The 26,730-nt window shown below is 35.0% G+C and overlaps 2 protein-coding genes across 7 annotated transcripts; both read right to left on the reverse strand.

Moving 5' to 3' along the window:
- Positions 1–235: 235 nt before the first annotated feature.
- On the reverse strand, positions 236–5,276 carry LOC117117510. 5 transcript variants are annotated; one of them, XM_033261825.1, is made up of 7 exons: positions 4,739–5,276; positions 2,757–3,055; positions 2,420–2,661; positions 1,738–1,792; positions 1,528–1,630; positions 1,067–1,181; positions 236–561 (listed from the first exon to the last, which is right to left on the reverse strand). In XM_033261825.1, the coding sequence occupies exons 2-7, from the start codon at positions 3,028–3,030 to the stop codon at positions 376–378; spliced, it is 975 nt and encodes a 324-aa protein (XP_033117716.1). In that variant the 5' UTR covers positions 3,031–3,055; positions 4,739–5,276; the 3' UTR covers positions 236–375. The 5 variants fall into 5 exon arrangements, with proteins under 5 accessions (XP_033117716.1, XP_033117710.1, XP_033117723.1 ...); XM_033261819.1 differs by having other exon boundaries at positions 4,510–5,276; XM_033261832.1 differs by lacking the exon at positions 4,739–5,276 and adding an exon at positions 4,159–4,435.
- Positions 5,277–6,515: 1,239 nt separating this feature from the next.
- Positions 6,516–25,182, reverse strand: LOC117117541 (tectonin beta-propeller repeat-containing protein 1-like). Of its 2 annotated transcripts, XM_033261861.1 has the most exons (24): positions 25,012–25,182; positions 24,328–24,578; positions 23,398–23,586; positions 22,227–22,355; positions 20,917–21,039; positions 19,512–19,692; positions 19,238–19,335; positions 18,613–18,735; positions 16,974–18,147; positions 16,254–16,384; positions 15,646–15,801; positions 14,755–14,904; positions 14,514–14,659; positions 14,278–14,405; positions 13,826–13,928; positions 13,606–13,702; positions 13,212–13,291; positions 11,723–11,830; positions 10,747–10,803; positions 10,465–10,639; positions 9,801–10,029; positions 8,584–8,690; positions 8,378–8,485; positions 6,516–8,261 (listed from the first exon to the last, which is right to left on the reverse strand). In XM_033261861.1, the coding sequence occupies exons 2-24, from the start codon at positions 24,562–24,564 to the stop codon at positions 8,103–8,105; spliced, it is 4,188 nt and encodes a 1,395-aa protein (XP_033117752.1). In that variant the 5' UTR covers positions 24,565–24,578; positions 25,012–25,182; the 3' UTR covers positions 6,516–8,102. The 2 variants fall into 2 exon arrangements, with proteins under 2 accessions (XP_033117752.1, XP_033117761.1); XM_033261870.1 differs by lacking the exon at positions 11,723–11,830 and having other exon boundaries at positions 25,012–25,180.
- Between the last annotated feature and the right edge of the window lie 1,548 nt (positions 25,183–26,730).

The raw sequence follows: 26,730 nt of genomic DNA on the forward strand, positions 1-26,730 counted from the left end.
TATATATATATATATATATAATGTGTAGGATTCAGGGATCAATAATTGCTTATTGAAATGAAATATCCCTATGTACCGGTATTCATTGCATTATTGGCTTTAGGCCTAATACAGCATGAAAAATTGACATATAGACGCACGCACACGAAATGACTGCAAATGTACGTGCAACGCCCGTGCGTTAGTCACACCTCACACACCATTTTAATTTATCAATGGTCTGTTTATTCTTTGATATTCTTCTTATTGTGTCCACAGTAACCTTCGACGTTTGCAGATATGACCGTAAGGACAGGCCCTAGAAAGTACCCGCTCTGGTCTATCCTTGTAACCTTGTGGTGGTGGGAGTTACCCAGGGTCACGACGATGAAGCTTCTACCGTGTTGTGATATTGATTGTATCCATAATAAAATTTGCCATCGAATTGAATGATATACAGATTTGGTGTCCTTTCAATGTGATACATTTTAGTAAACGTTGGACAATAAAAATTAGCTTACCGCTTATGTATGGGGGCCAGGCAAGTGCAGTCAAAAAACAATCCGAAGTGTCATTTCTAACCTAATAAACAAATAATAATAATATGCGATATTATTATTAAGAAATTGTTACCTCAAATATTAGCCTACATGCTACTGAATATTCATTACCTCCTCAAGGCGGTTATATTTTCATCGGATTTTCTTTGTGTGTTAGTGGGTGTGTTTTTGTCTGTTTGTTAACAGTCTCCAGTCTCTAGAACCCTGGTGGAGTTTCTGTTTTCAGCAAAAGATGGGTGAGAATTTTAAACAGGGGAGAATTATGATGTGGGCGGAGGTATTCACTCTCGGAGTGTGCTCTAATTATTAACATAATTATGCATGTTATTCTTAATATTATCATTATTATTATTATTATTATTATTATTATTATTATTATTATTATTATTATTATTATTATTATTATTATTATCATTATTAATTTCCATTGTTATCATCCACATCATAACCATTATTATATCAGCGATATTGCCATAGGTCATGACTTTAATTACAATTGTGTTTAATTAGTAATGTTGTTTAATTACCCGCTCTCCATCTTGCCAAGGAAAAGCAAACTCTAAGCCAATGACTATCGCCACCATTACCATGCCGCATAAAGTTGTCAGCACAGAAAATGGTAACGGTACATAATCATCCAACCTATAAAAGAATAACAAATTGTTAAATATTGACACGCAAGGTACGGTGGGTTATATGGGCATTGTACAACTTTAGAGTTATATGAAAATGTCGCCTTGTTGGAGTGACCTGAGTGACTCTAGCGAGCCCCAGAATTCTGAATGCGTTTCAGCATAGAATTTAGTGTCTTTGGTGGTTCTGGTGGGTAAAGCCGACCTCATTACCTCATTAGGACTCCAAAAGTGGAGGAGTATCAATGAGTATTGCAATGATTGATATAAAATTGAAATGCATGATAAGCGACAGCTCCACTATCTTTATACAATTACAATGATAAATACATTATACCAAGTATTATATAGCTTACATAAATTTCTGCATCATTTTCTTTGGCGAGAGCAGCTTTGATAAATAAGGCTCAATAAACCCATATATAAATGCACCAAGTAGTCCAGCTACCAAGGTCACACCTGCGAATGAAGGAAACAATATGTAGGCCTATATATACATTTACAAGGGCGAGGCCTCGATAAATATGAATCTATTTGTTGTTAAAGTACAAAAAAATTACACTCACATGCAGAACCATTACCGACCCATGTTCCGACTTGAACCAACACCATTCCAGGACACTGTCGAATAAGGAAATAGACAATTTCTAACGGGTGATTTTATTTAAATTTCATTTATTATTTATAATAAGGAACCAGATAATCTACCACAGGGTCCTTTTAAGCTTTACAAACTAAGTTTCATTTTGAGACTCAGGAAATCGAGATGGTATATATTTGTGAGAACAAATTGCATTTTGACAGTGTGTGAGCCCAGTAACGTGCTGAGATTGGTAGGCAAGCGTCACCAAGCTACAGCAGTTCTACAATAACAGCAGTGAATTGCAATCGGGATAAGAAAACTTTTGACCAGACAGCTTAAATTGTGACACATTGACGTCTTGCGCCAAGCTGTTGCATTTCTAAGCATGTTTATTGAAAATGTAAGCAGCCTGATTCCCGTGCTTTGAATGCATTTGATTACATTCTTATTTAAATGCACCTGTTGATCGAATAATACAAGTGACCACACGGGAATTCCATTTCAAAGGCAATATTTTTCGTTACATAAAATATAACAATATTAAGAAAAGTTGTTTAGAACCACAGGTTTAATCTGTGCTGTTCTGGGAACTTTTGGAAAAACTTCATTGGTAAATTCTAGATTCTCCCGTCCTGTCTGGATCCACCCTTGGTTGATTAACTTACCGATCCTGACAATTGCATCCCAGCACCTAAAATAAATCCCCCGATAACTGTTGTCAGTAGACCCTTACTCTGGTATGTTGAAGCCAAAGACTGTCTGACATCTTGCAACATATTCTTTGAAGGCGGTAGAACTGACATCAGTCCCATAAGTAACAAACTCACTGCTCCAGCAGCAAGAAACATCTTAAGCATTACAAACTTAGTGAATATGAACTGACCTCGGATATTTTGAGGGTCAAACACTGAAAACAATCATAAGTAAATAGAATTAAACAATTAAACTGATTTTATGTATACATATGTATATTGAAGTAGAAAAAGTTTGTATTGTTTTTACCTCTTCCTTTCTCCAGAGCAAATCCAAAGATAATGCCACAAACCAAACTGATTAAGAGTTTCCAAAACACTTTGACATAATACCTTTTCTCTTTCGCTTTTTCTCCATTATCGGTTATGTTTCTGGGATCATTAGTTGTCTCTATCGGTTCTTCAAGTGCATTTTGTAACGTTATTTTTGTTTCCGAGATGGTAGCCACATCTACGACTGAATGAGTATGGTGTGTGTTGTGCCCAATGCTATCGGATAGTAGCTTGCTTCCCGTACAATTCATGACGTCATTTGTGGGTAGTGAAAATCTACATATCAAAGTTAATAATGATGGTGGTGATGATAATAATACTAATATTAATAATAATAAAATGATAATATATAATAATGATATTATTAATTAGTATACTGATGTTGAATATGGGAATAATGATGATAATAATGAAGATGATGAATGATGTTGATTAATGACGAAGATGATGATAATGATTGTGATATTGACGTCATTGATACACTACATGCACTACATATTTGCTTCTCTTTTTACTGGTCGAGGAAACAAGCTCATAGAGCTTATAGGGTTATCCTCTTGCTCTCATTTGTGTGTGTATTTATGTACTTTTTTTGTTTTGATATTATAATAATGAGGCCAATAAATAATAAACAAACAAACAAACAAACTACACTGTTGAATTCAATAAAGAAAGAAGAAAGAAAAAGGTGAAATATACGCATTGGTTCCCTTGCAGTACCGTACCGTACCGTGTTTATTCCATGATACAGCTAGCAATGAAGCCACAGGTACTGGTATGGGCATTATATTGCGTTTTTTCCTTAATAAAGCGCACGCCAAATCTCCTCGTTCAGGGAAAAACTCAAGGCAGTATCATAATACAGCATTAAACAGAAATCACAAGCGCCACAACTGTATTGCCAAAACAGCGAAACACAACATGTACGTATACAATAGACATAACACTCAGAAAAAAAAGAACGCACTCTTTGTTAGCGAGACACAATGTGAATAATATGCTTTGTCCTGGGATACAAATTTGAATGAGAAAATTATATCTGAAACAACTAAATTTATATGATTGTCTCAGATAACAATATAGTGATTCAGCTGATTTAAATAGCAGCCGAGTTCACTTTCATCTAATCTATCAGCAGACAGTGTCACAATTAACAATGGAGTATTGTCTACAAGCATTACAAATCAAATAGGAATACTTAATTACGTATTAAAAAAAAGTGAAAACCTGAAGAAAATCTGTAATTCAAGATGGCAATTGTGAATCTATTACACATAAATGAACAATATCCGGGGGACCAAACTAAAACCGGTAGAATAATGTTGTTATTGCAATAACGTCATTTTATAAACACCAGCAGACGACCAGAAGTCACTTACCTTCAATAATTGAATTCTTCTTCTTCTCCGTCTCAATAAAGACTGCGAGACTAAATTAATTTTTATGATATGAACGGCTTATACAAATACCCATGTTTGAATTGCCACTATTTACATACTAAACATAGGCCTATGTTAATTCTGTATGATGAAAAATCTAAAGTCCACTGAAACGTCACTTTGGAAAGGTAGTTTTTCTCTGAAGAAGATGAAAACTCTGGGGACACAAAAACCCTTTCTTTAGCAAATATATTATATATAATGAAATAACATCGTATTTGATGCTATAATAATATTATATTATGATCTTGAAATAAAGAGATCGTGGATAATTAGACAAATAAGTCTTACCTATTTTATCATAGGATTATTCCGAAATGGTAATTAATGAAGTCTCCAAGATTGTTTTACACATTTATTCAAGTTTAACTTTTGCTCTTCGATAACGCATGCGATAACCCCCTCGCTTGGCGCAATACAAATCGAGATTGATTTTCCGCCAACCAGAACTACCTGTCTTTCTCCTTACGCAAAATCTTTTGAGATAACAAATAATTTGATTTTGAGAACATAGGCCTACCCTGTGAAATAACCAAATGTTGAAAATTCACTTCCAATACAAAATACTGCAGCACAGTGCGTGTTGTGATGTTTTGAAAACGCGTTCTTAAAATATTAAGAAACAGGAAATAAAATCAGATGGAGAGGTTTAGATTGACTGTTTTCTTCGAGGACAGTCGCTACAATTCCCACAGTTTTCTCTTCTCAATTATCCAGATCACAATAAGGATAGTTGGTGAATGCTATGCTTTCATTAACAAGTGATGTTTTTAAGCCGATCAGCAAGTACGGTCACCTAAGAAGGAAATGTTGTAAAGAATTAAGTGACCGCCGTGGAAATGATGTTTGTCTGTCATCCATCACAGATCGGGTCGGAAATTATCCAAAAACAGTGCGTCACTCTGTAGACAATATATTATTTGCATTGACCTGGAATAATGGGTATATCCGATGCCGAATGAAGACTGTGTTACCCAGAAAATTAACAATTTACACCGGATGCGGCAAGACAGTGATGAAGAAATATTAAGGATCCTAAAATTAGTCATTAAATCAAAAAGCCATCATAGGTCTGAAGTTCTGTTCACGATCGAAGCCTAATGTGGCAAAAAATTGTGACTGTTAATTAATGAGCATGATATGGTATCTAATCACATCCATATATGGGAATACAATCACAAGGTTTTGTGACAAATAAAGCATGATATTCTCGACAGAACTTTTCACTATATACCCTAGACAATCCCTGAAGAACATCACCTTGACAGTATTCCTGAATTGGACTTTTCCCCCTATTTCGGAGTAAAACCAGATTTTTTTTTCTATCATATTGACCTTGCTTCTTACGCCTTTAACCAAATATTGTTACATGCTCGGACGTCGTCCATACAACAACTCCCTGGTAATAGTAATCTTGTAGGAGTAATTCTAAACTAAACATGAAGTCAGGCATAATCGTGAAAAAACAAAACAGTATTTTTATTATCAGTCCCACAAAGTCTGTTCAACATAGTTTGGCAGACAATCGGTATTTTCTGTGTGATTCACCTATCCTGTATCCACCAAATACCAGGGTTTTGAAGCCTTAAAACATATCACCTGTAAAATCTCGGGCGTACTCATAATAAAAACAAGTCTCTGATAAAAATTTTATTTTTAATTTGCTATGTCATATTTCGCTGAACTAAGACTACTAATCTTTTGGCTTTTGTCGATTGGTTGGTAATGGATTCAATTCTAGATCTGGGTGGGGGTCATTACTTCACATTGGCCCAATGTTTTGTTTTGGCTTTCACTTTATTGAAAAAATATTCATCGAATGGTTATTAATTTTAGTTTCTTTAAATAGATTTTTAAAATTTTTTTCTCACGGGCCAGAATAATTTGTTTTGCGGGCCGACTTTTAAGAACCAGGGCTATATACCTTCAGTAGTTCCAGTCTGATTAAACCTCTGGGACTTTGGTTTGTTACACCAGTGTCACTAGGTCTATATACATCGGCAGTCCCAGAATATCTACACTTCTGGGACTTTGGTTTGTTGTATCGGTGTCACTATACCATTTGCAGTCTTAGAATGACTGAGATTTTGGTTGATTCACTGTCACAATATACCATGCCATCGGCAGTCCCTGAATGATTACACCTCTTGAGATTTTGATTTTTTGCATCACTATCACTCTATACCCTCAGCAGTTTCAGAATGACTACACCTCCGAGACGTTTGCATCGGAAACTTCACCTCTTATCAAAATACACGGACAACCCATTATAAAGAATATACGTTTAAACAAAGTCGTTAGCATTTAGATTTCTTTATTTTTCACTTATATAATTTATATATTGAATACAGCCGATGTGTATCTGTGAGAATTTGGCCGTCCGTATCCAATATACACCTGGGTACATGTGTATGTCTAAGCCAACGCCTGATAACGTAAGGCTACAGTACTATATATACATATATAAGTGTATGTACATTGCAGTAATAGACTTTTATAATATCATCTTAAAAGAATAGACTGATAATTACAATACACACATATGCAAAGACTTAAATCACAGTTATAGCTATGCAATTATATATAAATACATTCTTATGTACAATCACTATAAAATACAGTATATCCATTAAAGCACCCACTAAGCAGATTAACATGGAAAGAACTCTATTAAAGATAGTGACAGTGGTGGTGGTGGTGATGATGATTAATGATGGCAAGAATACGATGGTGTGATGATGATAGTGGTGGTGATGATGAGAGCAGTGGTGGTGGTAATGATAATGGTATTGATGATGATAATGTTTATGTTAATGATTATTATGGTGGTGATAAATGAGATGATGATGATAATGATTTATTTTGGCACAGCAATGCTGATGATGGTCTTGGTGATGATGAAGACATTAACATAAATAATAATAACAATAATAATAATAATAATACAGTAATAATAATAATAATAATAAAAACCAAAATATTATTAATCAAACGTATGTCCATATACATAATCTTAAATTTCCTACAGAATATCAAATAAAATTGAAAAGTGCCTCACTTTATCTTACGTAATTCTAAAATGCATAATCAAAGCTTAGCATCAATACTTGTGTCTTTGCTACAAAATATTCCTGATAATTTCATTTAGTATATGATATGTCCTCTACTAAACCCTAGTCCAAGAACAGATTGTGTGTAGGTCATATGAAGACATATAGTGTTCTAGATATAAATGGCAAACTTTCCTTTGATCGTTAGGCTGTGAACACTTAACAAAATAAGATTGGTCTGTTTAGAAATAACTGAATGAATATGAATACAATGACCAGGGTGCTAATACGTGCTGAGTATCATGATTATCATTTACCATAAAAGGCAATTAAGAATAATTCCCACAGAACATGTTATCTGTAATATAATTCAATAATAATATACGACAGCTAATTATTATTATTATTTAATCCAAACAATAATTAAACACTTATACATAAACAATTTTTTAATGAATACGTACATCAACAGTAAGCTAAAATATATGAATACATTCATATAATGTATGCATTGATTTTGGACTACTAAGTAGGAGAAATGGTACAATCTATAGATCAACATGAAAGTTCCTGCAGCAGAAAGACGCTGATGATGTCCGACTTACTTGAAAATTGTAATTCAATCATAGGTTATGTTGGACATGTTTGTATTTCATTGCCTATAATCTATTTACCATGTATCTAAAATATATGAAACTATACTTAAATTAGCATCAAATTTAAATTAATTTAATTTAAATATAATTAAAATTAATTTACATAAAATAATTCATTCACTATATATTCTAACTTTTCATAAAAAATCTTTATATTTTGTAGAGGTTTCAGCTGGTATCAACAAAGAGCATTGTCTTTGCCGCTAGTATAGACAGGGATATCTGTCTTTTCCTCGATGTTTGTCCCATATATGGTTGCCTTGGCAATATCCTCAACTTTGACATCTGGTCCGCTCTCCTTCGTGCATCCCCGAATTGAAAGATGTGTAATCCCTCCCTATATTTGCAAGAAATTATAATAGTTTGTTGATTATTCCCATTTAGAAAATCATTCACTATAAAACATTAAGTTTCTCTGGTTACTGTTAAGCCAATTGAAAATTTCCAACATACCCCTGCTCCCTTGTCCCAAGCAGATCCTCCAGGTCTAGAAGGGGTGATCCCTTCCCGCCGGCAAATCACTCCACGTCCGCCCTCTACGTAATCAGCTAATATCCACACCTAAAGTGAAATCAACAGAATCAAAAAAATTAAAATTTATCCACATAACAGATAAATCAACTGCACAATATTGAATTAAGCATCTTGAATTTGCATACCTGGTCTTTTGGTCCAACAGAAACTTTCCTGATTTTTTGACAAACATGAATCCATTTTGTTCCCTCTGGAAATGTTGGTGTAACGTCTTGTCTGTACCAGAGATTCACTAGATTGAACAACAACATAAGAATAAGCATTGCCTTTCAAATAATTATCATCCATCATCATCAATACTACCATTAATCTTCATATCATTTCTTCATTTCTACTCTACACTTTCAATTAGGCTTAAAGTTTAATGTGTCAAAAAACTTCAATGAAACACGTAACAACGGATTACATCTTTATTTTTAAACAATAAAAGTAAAGAAATTAATCTACCATAAATGCTCGAATAAGCATTGCGGTGCTTATAAAAGTTTTGGAGGCTTCAGTGCAGCAGTGGCGGTGACAACTGGAGAGGGGGCTTAAGCCCCCTATCGGTCTGGTCAAGGCCCCCCGATCGGCCAAAGCCTGTCAGGCAGACGGACCAAAAAAATAAATAAATAAAAATAAGCGTAGTTTTCCCATCCCAGCCATATCTGGCCATCTAGAATCCCAGTTTTTTTAAAAATCTCGTTTTGGGAGGAGGTGACACCCCTTCCATACCTACCCCAGTGGCTCTTTCGATGCCTGTTCCCATGTTACCTACCTCAGGTATTCACATAGTTCAGTAGGCCTATCATAGGTTCTATGTCATCGTAAAAATACGTTTAAAAAAATGCTTGTGTCTTCATTGTGTTATTTATTCATTTTAACGCTGCATACTTTGCATTTAAAACCCCATTTCTCAAAGTGTTTCATGGTGCGGCGCTTATTCTAGAGCAGTGCTTATTCGAGAATTTACAGTACATGTTCTAACAGCAAAGGATAGAACAAAAGATGTCTGTTACAAATGTAATTAATATGATTACTAAGTATTGAATAAATTCATTGGATCCAAACGATAAGTGATAATATGTTTACTTCTAAATTGTAATTATGCTTTTTTATGATCTTATTTTGTATCCAAATATATTTTCATTACTGTATGATGAGACAAAGGAAAGCAGCAATAGCATTGAACACATGGTCTTCTATACAATCTATCACAAGATTTTCCAACTGAGCCATACTGCTGCCTACATCATACTATCATTTATCATCAGTATTAGCAAACATTGATTCATTTTAAGCACTCAAAATAACCACTTTGGTAACCCAATATCACAACCAATAGACAGATTAATAAACTTACTCTGACTATCAATAGCAAACACTGCAGTTACACCAGCTGAGATATGCTTCAACCCTGTTATCGACGGAGCAGGTACGTGGAACCACATGGTGCCAACCGGGTTAGACTGCGTCACTCCATTGCGGTAGAAGGCAGAGCCATCACGACCTAGGCCCCAGATCTGGTATCTGCATCCAACTGTGATGGCCTGGAATGGCTGGTCTGTGGGGATGTGTTGCCACGAGACTCCCTAGATGGAAGAAATGGTGAATAGCATGGTAATCATGAAAAAAGAGTTGATGGAAAGTGGAGGTAAGAACAATCATGTAGATTTTGTCTGACCAGATCTTAATTGATGTATGAAGCTAGTCACACTGCTCAGGATAAATCACATTGGCATTCCATTCTGTATTATGTGAAACATCATCAACCATGATGAATCACCACCGTAAGCAGTTGCAGCATAAGGAGCCAGTGGTGGTGCCAGCTGGGGGACCCAGGGGGTACAAGACCCCCCTTCCTAGAGATTTATTTCTAATTAAACTTTTAAAAATATTTATTCACCCTTAAATCAATAAATATATATTTGACCACTACAATGATACCACCAACATAGTTAAACACTATCACCCTCACCACCACCCTCACCACCACCACCATCACCACTACCACAAGGTTATCCTACCTTTGGACACTGTTTAGTAACCCCCAGTCGAGTTATTACATCCCCATTTGTTGCCACTGCCCAGAGTGCAATAGAACTGTGCCAGTCCTCTTGAATGTCCGTTTGTAATGAGATATCAAGCAGAGACATGTGTCCAGCTTCTTGCCAAGGGCCAGTGGTCACTAGCTGGCATTTCCTAGTGTGCAACATTAGTACTATTCATTAATAATATTAATAACATATAATATTCTTATTTCTATTGGCAAGGTTATAACAACTGCTTAGCATCACAAGACAACTTACCTAACCCATCGTCTCCGTCGCACAACATCTCTCCAGTTCTTTTCCTTGTGGAACCCCCTGAAAAATGGAATTGGTATATGCAATATAATGTAAATTAGTATTTAAACAGTTGTGTATCTAGGGGGTGCGCATGGGACCCAAAAAATACTTGCGTCCTCCCCAGTGGTCCCCCAAAAATCACACTAAAGTAGTTAATAATCACCCTATTTTGCAAGCTAACGTCCCTCACCTAATCATCGAGCCTCCCCATGTAACCTTCGCGCACCTATCAGCACCCCTATTTCAAGACTCCAAGATACGCAGCTGTATTTAGATACAGAACATGATTATGAACATTGTATTTGAATATGTAAATAAAAATGAATATTGTAAAAAACGTTTAAATACTGTACAATAGGATAGGTAGATGACGTGTTAGTGAATTTACATCATGCATTTTTCAGACATCTGCTGGCTGTCACACTCTAATACACTACTTGTAGATGTTAGTGTACAAGTCTGTGAATGTACAAGAGTTGATAATTCCACTGAGCTAGATAGTAAGTCATACTGATGGTGGCAGCAGAGATTCCCCATTAAGGGGTTCAAGCAACAACTCCTTCCACTAACACATTCATGGGCATGACAGAACAGGTCAGTATACTAGAATATAGCCTCTTTAGTTCTTATGAATAATGCAGGCAGTTGTTTTGTTTCAGTGCACAGAGCCTCTGCAAACATGGCACCAATGGCTTAATGGTCAATTCAGAGGATATAACATGTTTTACACAAGGCTTCAAAGTCTTAATTCATTCCGCTACACCATTATTACCTTTGGCAGAAGTACTCCCGATCAAATGTCAAAGGTTCCATCAGGAAGTACAGTGTATTCCCTGTGTGACTCCGCTAAAATAAGCTCTAATTCAGCAGTACCAGTTATTTCATACTTGACTAATTACTGAGTAAATACTAACTTTGAGGACAACCTACAACTCACTTTGAGTATGATCTAGAACTTGGTTTTGGTCTCCTCTTCTTCGGCGTGATGCTGAGAGCGGCTGAGTACAACGGGATACCAAATGACATAAAAGAAACATCCCTCTCGCTATCCAAGAAGCAACAAAGAGTTGATAATAATCAACCAGCACAAGATGGATGCCAAATATTGTATGTGCATGTAAGTGAGGCATCCACTAAACTATGTGACACATACACTACATGAATTTGAACCAATTTTCTCACCCATTTATATTGTAATGACTATTATTCTATTATTTAATAATAATATTAATAATACCCAAATATTTATATAGCGCCAATTCAAAATTGAATGATGAAAGGCGCTGAGCGTTATTACCCCTGGTAACCGGATAACATACAATGGCAAACCAACACAAAGAGCCTACCTTCTCTGTTACCTGGGCAGTATACCTAGTCGTACGCTACTTGTTCAGAGCACGATACTAGTAAATTCAATGCTACAACATCCTACCAGGTACACATTTATACTCCAGGATAGAAGGATAGAGAGAGACAAACGTAGACAAAGTGGCTTGCCTAAGGTCACAAGTGACTTCCACAGTGAGTGTTTCAAAACTCTGACCTCAAGGTTGAGAGTCCAAGCCACAACCATATTATGTCATTGTCTATAAACACAGTATAATATCTGTCTCTTATACACATCTAGATGTGTATAAGAGACAGCGATCAGGCAATGCGTTGTTGAAATTCCTTTTTGGTTACCATACTGTCTTTTATCAATAGCCGGTTACACGCTAAATTCTATGACACCCCTTGTACAAACAAAAGCTACAATAGGCTTAGGTCCATCATCCATAGTTAACTGATTTGATTAATTGCTTTATTATACCATGACCTAAAACTTACTGGATGGAACACCAACTAACAATCATGGAACACTTAAACCAGAATTAGTGGAACTATCTAATCATTATGTGTGCCACTACATGCCTATATGTGCCTCTGTGATTTAACAAAATATGGGCTTCAGATGGGTGCAACATGTTGATGAAAAAGTAATACAGTACATAATAAATGAGCTAAAATGATAGAACTAAAATGGAAAAATATATATATACACCGTAGGCCACTCTTACATAGCTCGGGAAGGCGGGGCAGGGGGGTGCAATTAAACATTTTTAACATGGCTTCCTTTGTCAAAACCCTGCATTTACAAACATGCTTAGTACAATTCCATCCATCAAGTAGCTACTAAGTAGACTTACTGATTCATATTAGTAAAATACGTAAGAGAAAATGATATCCAACATCAGTTAAACACAAGTTAAGAATTGTTATGAATTGATCACAGCCCCAACACTATGGCATTATGGCTATAGTGCAATTTTATGTACAGTCCTTGGGATTATAGGATTTGAACTCTGGACTTTCAGATTGGAGGACAGGCACCTAAGCCATCATGTAGTATCTCCACTCTTTCATTCCAATAAGCATCAGCACATTACCTTTTAAAGTCCCTGCTGTACTGCCAGCCTTCTGGGTCAGTTCCCCCGGAGATATTGAAATCAACTGTCCAATCAGTAATCTGAATAAAAAGGAGGATATGAAAAGCATAAACAACTAATAGTCACTAAGCTGAGGGGAAACAGATAAACACTTGAACAAAAAATGCTTGTTCTCTAACTTGAGCCCAATGTTCTGGTTGGAGATCTTAATCACTACACTACTTATTTTTTCAACTAATAAATGCCCCCCTAAATGACTGTAAACAAATCTAATTGAAGCAACATCATTTTCAATACATACTATTAATTTTCTACTCCAGTAGAATTACATATTTTCTAATCTGGAGCGTTTATTTGAATAAACATGGTATAAGTGTTTTGTTGAATTATTTACCCAGTTCCAGTGTTGAGATGGTGGGTTGACTTTTTCCATCGAGCAGTCTTGTCTTCCTGATTCATTGCTCCAGGTGTAACGATCCGTTGGGAAGCCCCTAGGAAGAAGTTTACCAGAATATAACAGTATTAAAACTTTTATTATCATTATCATTACTAAAGGCACAACAGTTGCAAGTATTTTGAATAGACTTCAATCAATTTTTTTATGTTTAAACTACCTGTAGCTGAAGCCTTCAATTGGGTTCCAGCGTTGGTTCTCGTAGATGTAGATATTCTTTGTGTCTGTTTGTGTATTGATACCAACAGTACTACTGTCAATACCTAAAAAAACCAAGTCACTATTGATCAGATAGTGTATGTATACATTTATATGATGCATATAATGACATTCTTTCTGTATTCACACTATTTTCTAGCTACCTAGAGTGTTTTTATGTTAATGATACAACATACTAGATACAATATTCCTCAATTGTTAAAATGTTAGTACATTTTGAGATGAACATCAAATAAATAGCATATAAGTAATAAAAATCAAACACTATATAGCACACACGATCAGTATAAAATAGAAAATATTATCCTTTAAAATTTAATTCAAAAAGTTAAAAACATTGAATGAACTGTATTATAATAAAATAGAGTTGAATTAAGATTCAACAATATTTACCTTTGAATATTCCCCCACCATATCCCCCTGTGTACACCCAAGGGGTATGGTCCATGCCAATCCCCCAGACAATACCGGCAGCACACGTCTCAACAATTGACATGTGGCCACCGATTTGACGCCAAAACCTACAAGAACAATAAAATGGTACATAGAGTTTAGACAAGTAGAGGGAGGGTAGATAAACTGAGGTCTCATGTAGATGGACATATAATGGAGATATACTACAGACTTACATCCTACTGGATGGGGCAACGTCAATGTCTGAAAGAGTCTCATGAACGAAAACATCCCCACGACACGACACAAACCAAGCGGCTCTAGGAGGGGGCGCACCATGTATGCCACGAACCTCACAGCATGCAAGACTCGTTGCTGCAATCTAGAATAAAAGAAATAAAAGGGAAAATAGTATTAGTGCAACTGTAGCTCTAAGTAAATAAATTTGCATTTTAATACTTTAAAGATTCTACTGACCCATTCTTTGACCTCTTTATGGGAATTGCCTCTGATTTTGATAGGCTTCCGATCCAGCACCCTCTTGCCGGTGTAAATTCCAAATGCTGGTCTGTCTGCATTATTAACCTCTAGTACACATGTGATCTCACTCAAGAGGTATTGAATATGCTAAAATCAAAAGAAATAAGGAGCAGATTAATTTGGTGAAATCTTCTAAATTTATGAAATCAGATGAAAACTATAATGAGGCTTTAGGACAATCTAAATTTCCACAAAATCAGCTTCATATTGTTTTAATGTCATATTTAGTAGCAACTGGCAAAAAAATGTCATTGTTCATTAAAAAGGTAGAGGTTGGAGAATACCCTTAATTCGCAGCGACATTAAGTTGAACTGAGTATGGACTTAGTCCGTGACTACGAAGCCGCCATAAAGCAGCACTTGGGGTAACTCCCTACTCTTCCGAGATATGCAATGGGTTCTTTGTATTTACTGGACCTCCATTTTAAGTCCTTATCCCATAAGACTTGGTTCCACCAACCGCAACCTGGGTGTAGAGAGGCCAAAACCAGCGCCGATATTATGGCTGCAGTTAGTGGCACCCTTGCTTTACCTCTCAAAATCAGCCTGCTCGGCCCCTCTATTTCAAATTCTGGATCCGGCACTGCACTCTTTTAAAATTGTATCATAATGTAAGGGTTCCACAAGTTTTCTAAACAGTAGCACTACACTGACAATTACAGTATGTTTAAGGTAGGCTCTTGTTAGTTCCACAAGTTTTCTAAACAGTAGCACTTCACTAATAATTACTGCATGTTAAGGTAGGCTCTTGTTAGTTCCACAAGTTTTCTAAACAGTAGCACTACACTAACAATTACAGTATGCTTAAGGTAGGCTCTTGTTACTTACTTTGGGCTTGCCATACATTGTGTAGTGGCAGGTAAACTTGCTGTGTTTGATTCCCTTCCCATCAAGCTCCTTCTCAAGCTCAGTGGTGCAGTCCACCCACTGACGTCGACGTCCCTCTGTTAAATATTGCATACGTCCTACCTTCACCCACGAACTCTGGAGAAGAATATTAACCTTAATGAACAAAGAATTTTATCTAGTACATGAGAAATTGGCATACCCATATAGTACCAATATTATAAAGGCTGTTTTCTTATTACCCCTTTTTCATTCTGCAAAGTGAAAACAGAATCAGACTTATCAAACTCCAGCTACCATGATAACAATGAATTTAGTACCAACACTGACAATACCAACACAACCACCACCAACAACATACTACAAAGAACAGGAACACTCTAGTAGATGCTAATAATTGGTGAATTCTATTCTTGATACTAATTAAGCAGTGGAAAACCATTAAACACATTGTTCATTCATGTATATTTAAGATATTTTGAGGATTATCTTTATTAATATTGATATATTTATCATTATTATTAGTACGATTTCAAATTTGTAAAAAAAAACCAAAACACAGAAACAAAGATATGACATTATGTGCCTACCCTTTCTACAGCTCTTTCATAATGCTCAAATTTGGCAGTTTCTCTGATACGTCTTTCCTGCAAACGCCTAAGTACTAACCATCTCCAAGAACCTTCTTCTATTCGGTTGTAGGCCACACTGTTTGGGTGACCTGTAACACAATAAAAAGAAAAAAAAGAAGTAAAAGTTTCATATTTAGGAAGGGGATTCTGATTTGTGATAAGATAGGTAAAGTAGAAACGGATTAGCACAGCGGGAACGGTTTGGTTTCACAACCTCGAGGTCGGGGTTCAATCCCTCGCTGTGCATTTCGCTTGTGTCCTTGAGCAAGACACTTTATCTGCATTGCTTCTCTCCACCCAGGAGTATAAATGGGAATCTGGTGGGGTTACATGCTCCTGCGCTGATTACCAGCAGCAACACTTAGCATGTGGACCCAATGACCAGGGAAAGGAACTGCGCTTTATAACCGCAAAGAAGAGGCGCATTATAAATGCCCGTACCAGTACCAGTACAAGTTACTGTAGATTTAAGGCCAAAGACCAAGGAAAAGGAGATGCCCACATGACAGCTCAGATCAATGATTTTTACTCTAGCTTCATCTTGGAATCGGTAGGTAAATAAACAGAGATGTAGGCAGATTTTAGGAGAGGGTGGAAGGTATTTTTCATAAGAGCGGGTACACTTTATACAAAGGATGATATGATTTTGGCAGTATACTTAAAATTTCAACAACTCACTTGTTAGAAACCAAGTCATTGGTGCAGTAGTATCTACAATACATCCTCCACCACTGATTACCACCCACTTCAGTTCTGTCGGTACATCCACTGAGGGCGCACTTTCCATAACGCTTTCCTGGCTGTGAATCCGACTCATCGAACTGTGTCTTTCAATATCAATCCCGCTATCTTGCGTCTCATCTTTATTGCACGTCTCTTCCACCTTCGTAAGCTTCTCGTACGAATGCATGACATCAATGGCACTATCTCCTTTAGCATCAATAGCTGCTGAGCTACCTATGTTCCCATTTGGGGTTGCTTCCTCCCTTTGACATATATTTCTGACAGTCTTCTGACATGTGTTTTCACAATAATTGTCCCCTGCTTCTTTACATTGTATTTCAGTTGCCTCAATATTGCACGTAATTTCACCAAATTTTTCCTGATCACTGACTCCTTCCGCTTCCGGTACATTCCTTTCTGTATTTAAGTCTCCATCATGAGCATCACTTTGTTCAGCACATTCTTTCTCAGTTCCCTCAAGAACCTCATCATCAGAAAAGTCATTTACGAAGTCGATGATCTCATCAGGAGCATCTGAGTGCCAGCTCATTGTCCGTTCACAGTGTTTAGCAGGAGTGTTTTTTACCTCTTTCACATCAGTGTTCAAAATTGCACGATCTGCTAAGGAAGGCGTTACATTGGGAAGACTTATGGATGACATATTAATTTGATTATTTTCGTTTCTAATGCCGTTAACTGAAAGATTTTTTATGTGAACTGGCATTTCTCGTGGGCCTGTGTCTTCCGTATAATTAAGCTGACGTAAACCATCCTCCAAATCCTGTAGTAATTTAATGCCCATTGTTCCTGAACAGTTTGAATTGACTGTATTCAATTTTGCGTCTTGAAAACCAGTCGTCAGTGAGGAATCGCAGACAGACAGCGACCTGGAATTATCGTAATCATCTACAGCACCAAAATTCTTTGCATCCGATGATGAGTTAGATATCCGTCGACTAAGTCCACTTTCTTCGCTAATGCCAACAGATGATGACTCAGCGAGACTTGATGAGTCATACAGTCCACATTCCTGTAGCTCAATACCACGCCACTCGCGTCCACTAGGTTCACTTGTGGTTACTCCTACTCTAAAGTGTACTAGCCGATTTTCTAAGCCTATTGCCCATACCTAAAAGAAATCAACAAGTCAGAATCAACAAGTGAAACAAGATAAAAAATAATAAAGAAAAAAAATAAATTTTAAATTGTTCATTTCAACACTTCTTCAACTACCGAAAATGAATAGTGTTGAAGAGACAGAAATTGACAATTTTGTCAAGCCAAGGTCCCCCTTGGGAGAAAAATGTCTGAACAAAAAGAGAAAAATTTTAATTCTGAAAAATTCTTTAGCTAAAATATCTCAGAACTTCTTAAAATGCCAAAAAATTGACCTGTATTTTTAGGTGCCAGGGAGTTAACAACCTGGACCTCCACAAAGGCTTCACCCCAGACCCTACTGGACTGTCAAAAATTGACAAACCCTTATCAAAGAGCTTAGCCCTCCAAATGTATATTGTAGGGCTACAGCTGTTCAGTTAAAGTAGAATGAGTTGATTTGCAGCTTTAATCCTGAAGACAAATGATAACAACCAACCTGATCATTTGGTCCTACAGATATCGATGACATTTGACCTATCATCAGCACCCAAGATTCTCCTGTGGCATATTTCTTATCAAGCAAGGCTTTCTTAGCATCAAATTCAGTACGGAACCAAACCTAAAAAAAAAAGTTCTCTTAAATATTAGAAAATACAAGTATTAAATATAACATGCTGCTTTGATATTTGCCTAAGATTTATATATTGAACTGAAATTTTTTTGAAAATCTTACATTTTTTTGGTTTTTTGGTTTTTTGTCTTAATGTTTATTCTGATCAATTTGTTGATAAGTTTCAATATGCCAAATGAATAAAAACAATAGCAGTGATAATAATAATAAAGATTTTTAATATGCACATTTCCACAAAATTGTGTGTCAAAGCAGTGTTTTAAAAATCTCTTTATTTTCAAATCACTTCTCTTTATCAATTCTAAATGCTTTTTTAACATCAAATCTTTTATTTTCCTCGCTTTTGTCTTCAGCTTATCTTTTCTTTTCCTATCTTTCACCTTACCTTTTTTGCTTTTACATTTCTTTTTATGTTGTCATTGTATCTTTTATTTCTTTTTCAAGAACAACAAAATCAACATGATTATATTATTGGAACCAAAAAAATTACCTTGTAATTTGTTGAAATCGCCCATAATGCATTTGACCCGACTGTAACCTGACAAATCCTTATATCAGGTGGTGGTTGTACATATTCCCAACTTGTTCCTGAATAAAAAAAAAAGAAAATCAAATTTATTTTCACTTCTTTACAGCATTTCTCTCACAAAGACAGAACAATAACAATAATTTTAAATAACTGAATGAGATATGTACCATATATCTTTAAAAACAAATTACATTACAACAAACATTACATAGACAAAATAAGATGACAAACTGACCAAAAGGATGATCCCTCGACACTCCAATACGGACGACAGACACGCCATCCCACGTAACCCCCCAGACAATCCCAGTTGGTCCGGCAGAGATCTGGACCATGCCCTTCCCATCCTTTATCGGGATCTCGACCCACTTCACGCCTTCTGGACATTTTTTATTGACGCCATGACGACAAAATACCTGAAAACAAGTAATGTTTTAGATTGAATACATTTTAATGTTGTCAGTACATTCAAATGCATATTTAATTTAATTGTAATCAAAGACATAGTTATTTATAGGGTAAATCTAAACATCCATTAAAACAAATTTAAAGACAGTTAACCAGAAATAGGTGGTTATGTAAGCATGTCCTATTTGCAATATTTACTGCACGTCACAAATGGAAAACAAAAACATTTTTCATGTAAAATAAGATCGCCTTAAAAATTATTCGACTTAAACTATTTTATATTGTAGAATAGACTGTTGTTACATAAAACAGGTTATAAATGTGGCATAAATTTTATTATACCAGTATATTTGAACATACACAAATTATGAAATGTAATGATATGGGCTAATAAGTAATGAAGATATTGGTAAATAACCTGTTGCTTATAAATGAATTAAGGTTTTTAAGATGTTTCCCAACCACAAATATGCAGTTAAAATTAAATTAAATTCTTTAAGTTCATAACATTTAGCTTAACATAGACAATATATCCTTAAATATCCCGAGTATCAAATCTGTCGTATGCCCATATTTAGTCATGATGTACCTATATATGGTGATGATGTGATGTCATCATGACCATATTTAGGCATGTCACATGTTTTTTTTCAAATCAAATGTAATAGCCTGGACAGAGCTTAGACGAGACTTTTTTCATACCTTGTTTAGCTAACATGCCGCCCTTCAATAATGATGATTTCAAATAAAAATAAAATTTTATTTTTGGCCAATTAGAGCACCTGCTGCCATAAAAAATGGAAATGTCAGAAAAAAATAAAAATCTTTTCTTTATTACGCCCGCTGCTGCCTTAAAACCTCCAGAAATATGATATGTGTATTTCATTCTAATTATATAAATTTAAAGCATTTAACCATCTCATTACTACACTTTTTACATTCACCAATAAAATTGTATTTTTAATTTCTCTTCCATCTGGATGTTTTTAGCAAAACTATTTGCTAAATAAAAAAACAAACTTTTTTTATTTTATTTCGCCCTTCTCTGACAATCTTAAAAAATAATAAGTTTACGAAACAAGGTATAAAAAAAGCCTCGCCTTAACACTAAATAACTTCTTTTGTAAGAAAATCTCTGAGAGACTATTCATTTAAATATAAAAAGAAATTCAAATATTGAGTTTTTTTTATATTTTTTTTTCTCAAAATAGACAACTCCATCCCTTTATTACCTTTCCTAGAGCTGTTATAGTCCACACTGTCAGAAATCCTTCAGGTTGACCTGGCAACTCATAGCCTCCAACTGCCAGATCCATAAATGGTTCTTCTACAGGGTCTGCATGGAGGCTAGGTACCTGCAAATGTGTAATTAAATAATATAACAATATATCAGTTGTATTACTAATTTAAATAACAGCATAGTAAATCAGTAATAATCAGTATTCAAAGTGTGCTTGATAAATTTATTTACCACAAAAAGTGCAACATAAAAACAAAAATACATAAATAAATACAATGTTTTACATTTTGAAAATTTCCATTGCCTTTGTAACAATATGAGACATTAATTGTTGTAGAACAGTTCAAAACAAAACTCATTAAACATTATGATAAGTATTTCTAATTTGCTCAAAAATTCTTCAGTAAATTTACAAATAAAATGTTATGAAGAGAAATTTGACAAAGATTAGGGTTCAGTCTGGACCTTATAAATACCTTATTAATAAGTGCATGGTTTAGACTGCCATGTTGTTTATTTATTACTGTATTAAACAAATACTGTGCAACGTTTCATATTTGGGAAATTTCCACCATGGCATTGCCTTTCCAACAATATGAGACAACAATTGTTGTGGAATTAAGAATTCCAAGCAAGACCTCTTTAAACATTACAATAAGTATTTCTAATTTGAGCTGTAACTTCTTCCTCATTAAATTTACAAACAAATAAAATCCATTGTTCATTATCACTATCACTCAAATACAGATATTTAACAAAAAAAAAATTTAAGGAAAACAGTGGCAGGCATAAAATTGGTCATCATTCAGGAACCCCATACATCACAATAGTACAACCTCAAGTACAAAAACCAAATAAACACAAAAATGAAAATGCAGAAGATAGTTCACTTAGGCAAACAAGTAAGTCTTGAGTGCATGTTTAAAATGATAATGATCTGAAATATCCCTAAGGTCAGTTGGAAGATTATTTGAAACAGAAGAGGAATTTGACAAGTAGTAGATTAAGTTTTAGACTGCCATGCTGTTTGTTTATTATCACTATCACTCAAATACAGATATTTAAAAAAAAATAATGATTGATGCTTTATAAGCAACAGAAATTGCTTATATTCTCATCAAGTTTAATGATTTGAATATCATTGTTTTGAATTAAATGGAAGCCACAGCCAATGCCATGCTTTGTATTTTTGGTGGTACTGTATGCATTGATTAATGGTACATTGGTTGCCAGGTTAACTGATAATATTACACCCAATTATTAACCTACTTTCCTTTACTTATGGAATATAAATTAACCTACTTTTGCCCAAGCATCCATTGCAACATACTGACGATACCGGATCCATTTTCTCCGCCTTACACAAGAGTTCCATTTTTTATCCGAAGTGTAGCGGTCGTTTGCATTGAAGTTGACTGCATGTTGCCATCCCTTTTCAATAGAGAGATAAAGCCGGTTTTACACTTGGTGAATTTAATTGGATTTCTTCTCTTCGCAAAAAGTAGAGTAGAAACAATTCAAACTATGTTTTCGATGAAGCAAAAAACTCCGATAGAAATGTAAATGCACATGCTCATGAAACGACGCTTTGGATTCATGTGGATAATTTTGTTTACTATAGTGTAAAACTGGCTCAAAGATTAACGAATGTTGACTTGATTCTCTTGTAAATTGTTAGTGGTTAGTTTTAGGATAGTTCATAGTTAAGTTTTCATGGTTAAGTTTTCTTATTTTCATTTTCTTTGACAATATTTAATTGCGAAAACTTCAATTTCCATTTTCATTTGCAATGCATTTATCATAAATATATGATAATAATAAATAAAGAAAATAAGTAACATTAACATACAAAACAAAAAATACAATATATTACCTATTTTATGTTTTTTTTGTAAGAAGGTTGTCTATTGTTATTATTAACAAATTCATGTTTAGGGACCTACTATAAATACTGATATAAAAATCTTACACATGTATTAAATCTCATGATACTAATTAATTTAGTAGTAGTATTCTTGAAAATGATAAAATAGATCGAAACATTGAATCTCAAAATGTATCTGCCTCTTTTCGGAGTTACTGTCTTTTTGTTTTAACTAATTAACATCAACATAATTCATATTTTTTTAATTACATAGTATGGTATTCCCCAATTAAAGACTCTTCCAATTCAAGACCACCTCCAATTAAAGATTACTTTTCTGGGGGCCCCAAATTAACAATTGTCTTTTATTTTAATTACTCTAATTAGAAACCAAAACTGCTAAAGACCATGGAAGCCTCTGTCCACAAAGTGGTCCTTAATTGTAGGAAGACCTGTACTTTCATTTTTTTTAATTACTTTTTTGCGAATTGATTTACTGTATGTTTTAATGTGAGGGGGCCACATGATTGTCAGCATGCTGCTATGTTGGGTACTCTTTGGTAAATAAAGTTGAGTATTAAATACAATAACAAGATTGCAATGTCATACCCCTCTCCCAGTTGGTTGACCTCTAATGTTCTCATCAATATACCAGTCTCCTTCCCAGCTCCAATGCTCCGATGGTAGACAGAAAAGTTTCTGTTCAACTGTAGTGCGGGAGCCTGTCTCATTACTCCATGGATTGCGATCAGTCGGGAATAATGAACGAGCAGAAAAGCCATGAATCGGATTCCATCTCTAACCAAAAAAGAATTTTAATAATGTGAATGAAAAAATGTTAAAGCTCTATCCAGACTATCAAATTTTGTGTGACAAAAACATGTGACATGCCCAAATATGGTCATTATGACATCACGCCATGACCATATATAGGCATAGCATTACTATATATGGGTATGTCACATTTTTTTGTCAAAGGAAATTTGATAGTGTAGACAGAGCTTAAGTCTTGTCCACACCATAAAATTTTATGTGACATGCCTAAATATGGTCATCATGACATCACATTATGACTATATATGGGCATACAAAAGTTGTTTGTCAAACAGAACTTAAGCTGCCCACATTATCAAATTGTATGAGATAAAAAAATTGTAATATGCACATATTTAGGTATAATATGACATCATCATGTCCAAATATGAGCATATCACACAAATTTGGTCAACTTCTCCTTTCTTGAGACTAAGATAAATAACATAAATTTTCAAAAATGAAGATTGCAGGTTAAGTGATTGAAAATTGTATGTTTACAATCCTTATAAATGACTTTGAAGAAATACTGTACTGACTATTTACTAGGTTCCATGACAAACTTTTCAATAGCTAGAAAACAGAACACTAGTCCTGATTCCAATATACTCATTGAATGTGAAATAGGCTCTACAAAAAAAACTTTTCCATGCATATTTAATGCCCAAACAATTTTTGTTATTTAAAAACAAACTTTATTTCTTTCGCATCACGAATGAATCTCACCTGATTTTCGTATGTGTATTCTTGATATCTGATTGGAACATCCGTGTTGTGTACGTACACATATACATGCTGGTTACATCCTAGGCCCCACGCACACTGCCGAGCAGCCGAGACCCTTTTGAAATCAATGTTGCGTCCCTTGAAAGCATTGTTCCTCAGTTCCCAGTATTGACTGTCGGTGGACAGGGTGTAGACTTTTCCAAAACTGTCCACCCCCCAGAGATGTGATGCTACCATGATGTATTTACAGCCTACAAACAGAAGAATATTCAAAATCAAATTGTTATGTTAAGCCAGGGGAAGCTTGTGGACCCAAAAATTGTGGGTTCTTTTTCTTATATAATTCCTCTAGGCCTATACCACCACCTTACTATACCACTACCAGGGCAGGGGTCTTCTCCTAGTTAACCTTTATGACTATGGCCAATACTTGTATCAACATTAGCCCTCTAGGCCCTAAGCTGTCTAGGCTACCCCCTACTACAGTAACACAAAACTAGGGGTAGGGCCTAGGCCTAGGTTAGTCCTATAACAACTCCCTGGTTAGTCATACCTTTTATTCTTCTACTAGCCTACCTAAAACTACGTACCATGTCATTGACAAACTGCTGGTGTGGCGTAGCTTTAGCCGCCACGTAAATGCCAAAAGTAGGCCTAATTCCAACGTGAGACATAATCACTTACCTTAAAAGTATTCAATTCTCCATTGCAACTTATGCAAAATACGAGGTAATTAGTTGCTAGAACTCAGAACTGTCGTAAATAGAGAGATACCAACATTGTGAAACGTCCCCGTGAAACTCCGCGACGACTTTTCACATCATCAAAAACAAGAGTTAGCAATCAATTGCATGTGATCGAACTGTAGATAAGTGCGGTCTGGCTTGATATGATCGTGTCGTTCCATAACAGTAAATCGCCTTTTTGATTACTGCAACTGTATCCACAGAAGTTGTACTTACTGTACGTGTACCACCAGATACAACTGACCTTATTCGATAGGAAATTAGGAATTAGATTAAGTAGTGATTGAACTAGTTTGAATATTTGTGATCGAATTTAGATAAATACATTTCTTGTTTGACCAACTACAACAGGCGCTGAATTCATCTTTTTTCGATATTCTTTTTCACGCTTCTCTAAATATATATCTATAACTATATATAATAATATGATAAGTGGGATTTGTAAATAATACATAGGTCTCTATGCGCTAGAAATATGCAAATTACAGTAAACTAAATAATAATAATAAATAATATATGATTATATTTATATCTTCGCACTTCATCGATGTATTAGAGTTTCCTATGCAGCATCCTATATATATATATATATATATATATATATATAGAAAACAAATGGCATGATCGAAAATTTGAACAATATTTTGATCAAACTGATTTAATAAAATACACTGTATGTCATGAGTTAAAAAAAAAATTAAAATTCAATTCCACATTTGAATTGCTTAATTATAAACAAAAATTTATTTTTTTTCAATAAAAAAAATATTACATGAGACTTCCAAAACCAATGTAAAACTGAGTAATTAGCATAAGAATGCAGCAGTATTGTATGCTTTGTACAGAGAAGCCATATTAGTTTCATTCAAAACTTTGGCAATAGTATAGTCTATCATTTTAAAGCTTATCATGGGGAGAATATTAATATATTAAAAAGTCAATTTTCTTCTTCTTGTGACTAATGCTGTTCAATGGACATTTAATTGTCCACGATGTGTAAGTCCGGGGCTAGTACTAATTCATCCCTAAGTGATTCCGGGATTGGCAAGCGATGGAAATTTTCAATGTGTACAAAATTTCTTATAACTTGCAGACATCTTACTCTTAGGCTGAAGATTGGCAGCACTAGATTGATTTCTTGATACTCTCGTGCGTAGTAAACATCCTTTTCAATAATTCCGTCCTCCTTATACACAATCTTATCTCCACTGTTGTGATCTCTGAACGTCCAGGCGTGATCCCGATGTGTCTCAATAACCCTAAATTCCCTTTGTGCAAGTCCAGTTTTTGTGTTGTATTTTTTCCAAGTTGGCTCCCCAACAAAGTTTAGCCATATTATTCTTACACGTCTGGGGGTTCGATTGATAAACTTGACACTTGTTGGATTATTTGTTTTCTTAGATGCTATCCTTTTTGGCATTGCTATGTATGAGAATACAACTTAAATTATTGAAAAGGGTCAATTAACCTATTGCTTCACTAAAGGCAATCAATTTCAAACCAGAATCAATAGGCCTAATAAAAAATGTTGAGTTTTTAACTAACTTTGAGTAAGTCCGAATTTTTATCTCACTGGGCAATCAAAGCCAGATTAAAATAAATAGGGCCTACGTGAGTAATATATTTCCTTCCCGCAAATGCTATACTTTGCAGTACG

This window comes from Anneissia japonica, unplaced genomic scaffold (genome assembly GCF_011630105.1).
Source record: "Anneissia japonica isolate Jap-2015-1 unplaced genomic scaffold, ASM1163010v1 scaffold108273_len470852_cov203, whole genome shotgun sequence".
Lineage (NCBI taxonomy): Eukaryota > Metazoa > Echinodermata > Crinoidea > Comatulida > Comatulidae > Anneissia > Anneissia japonica.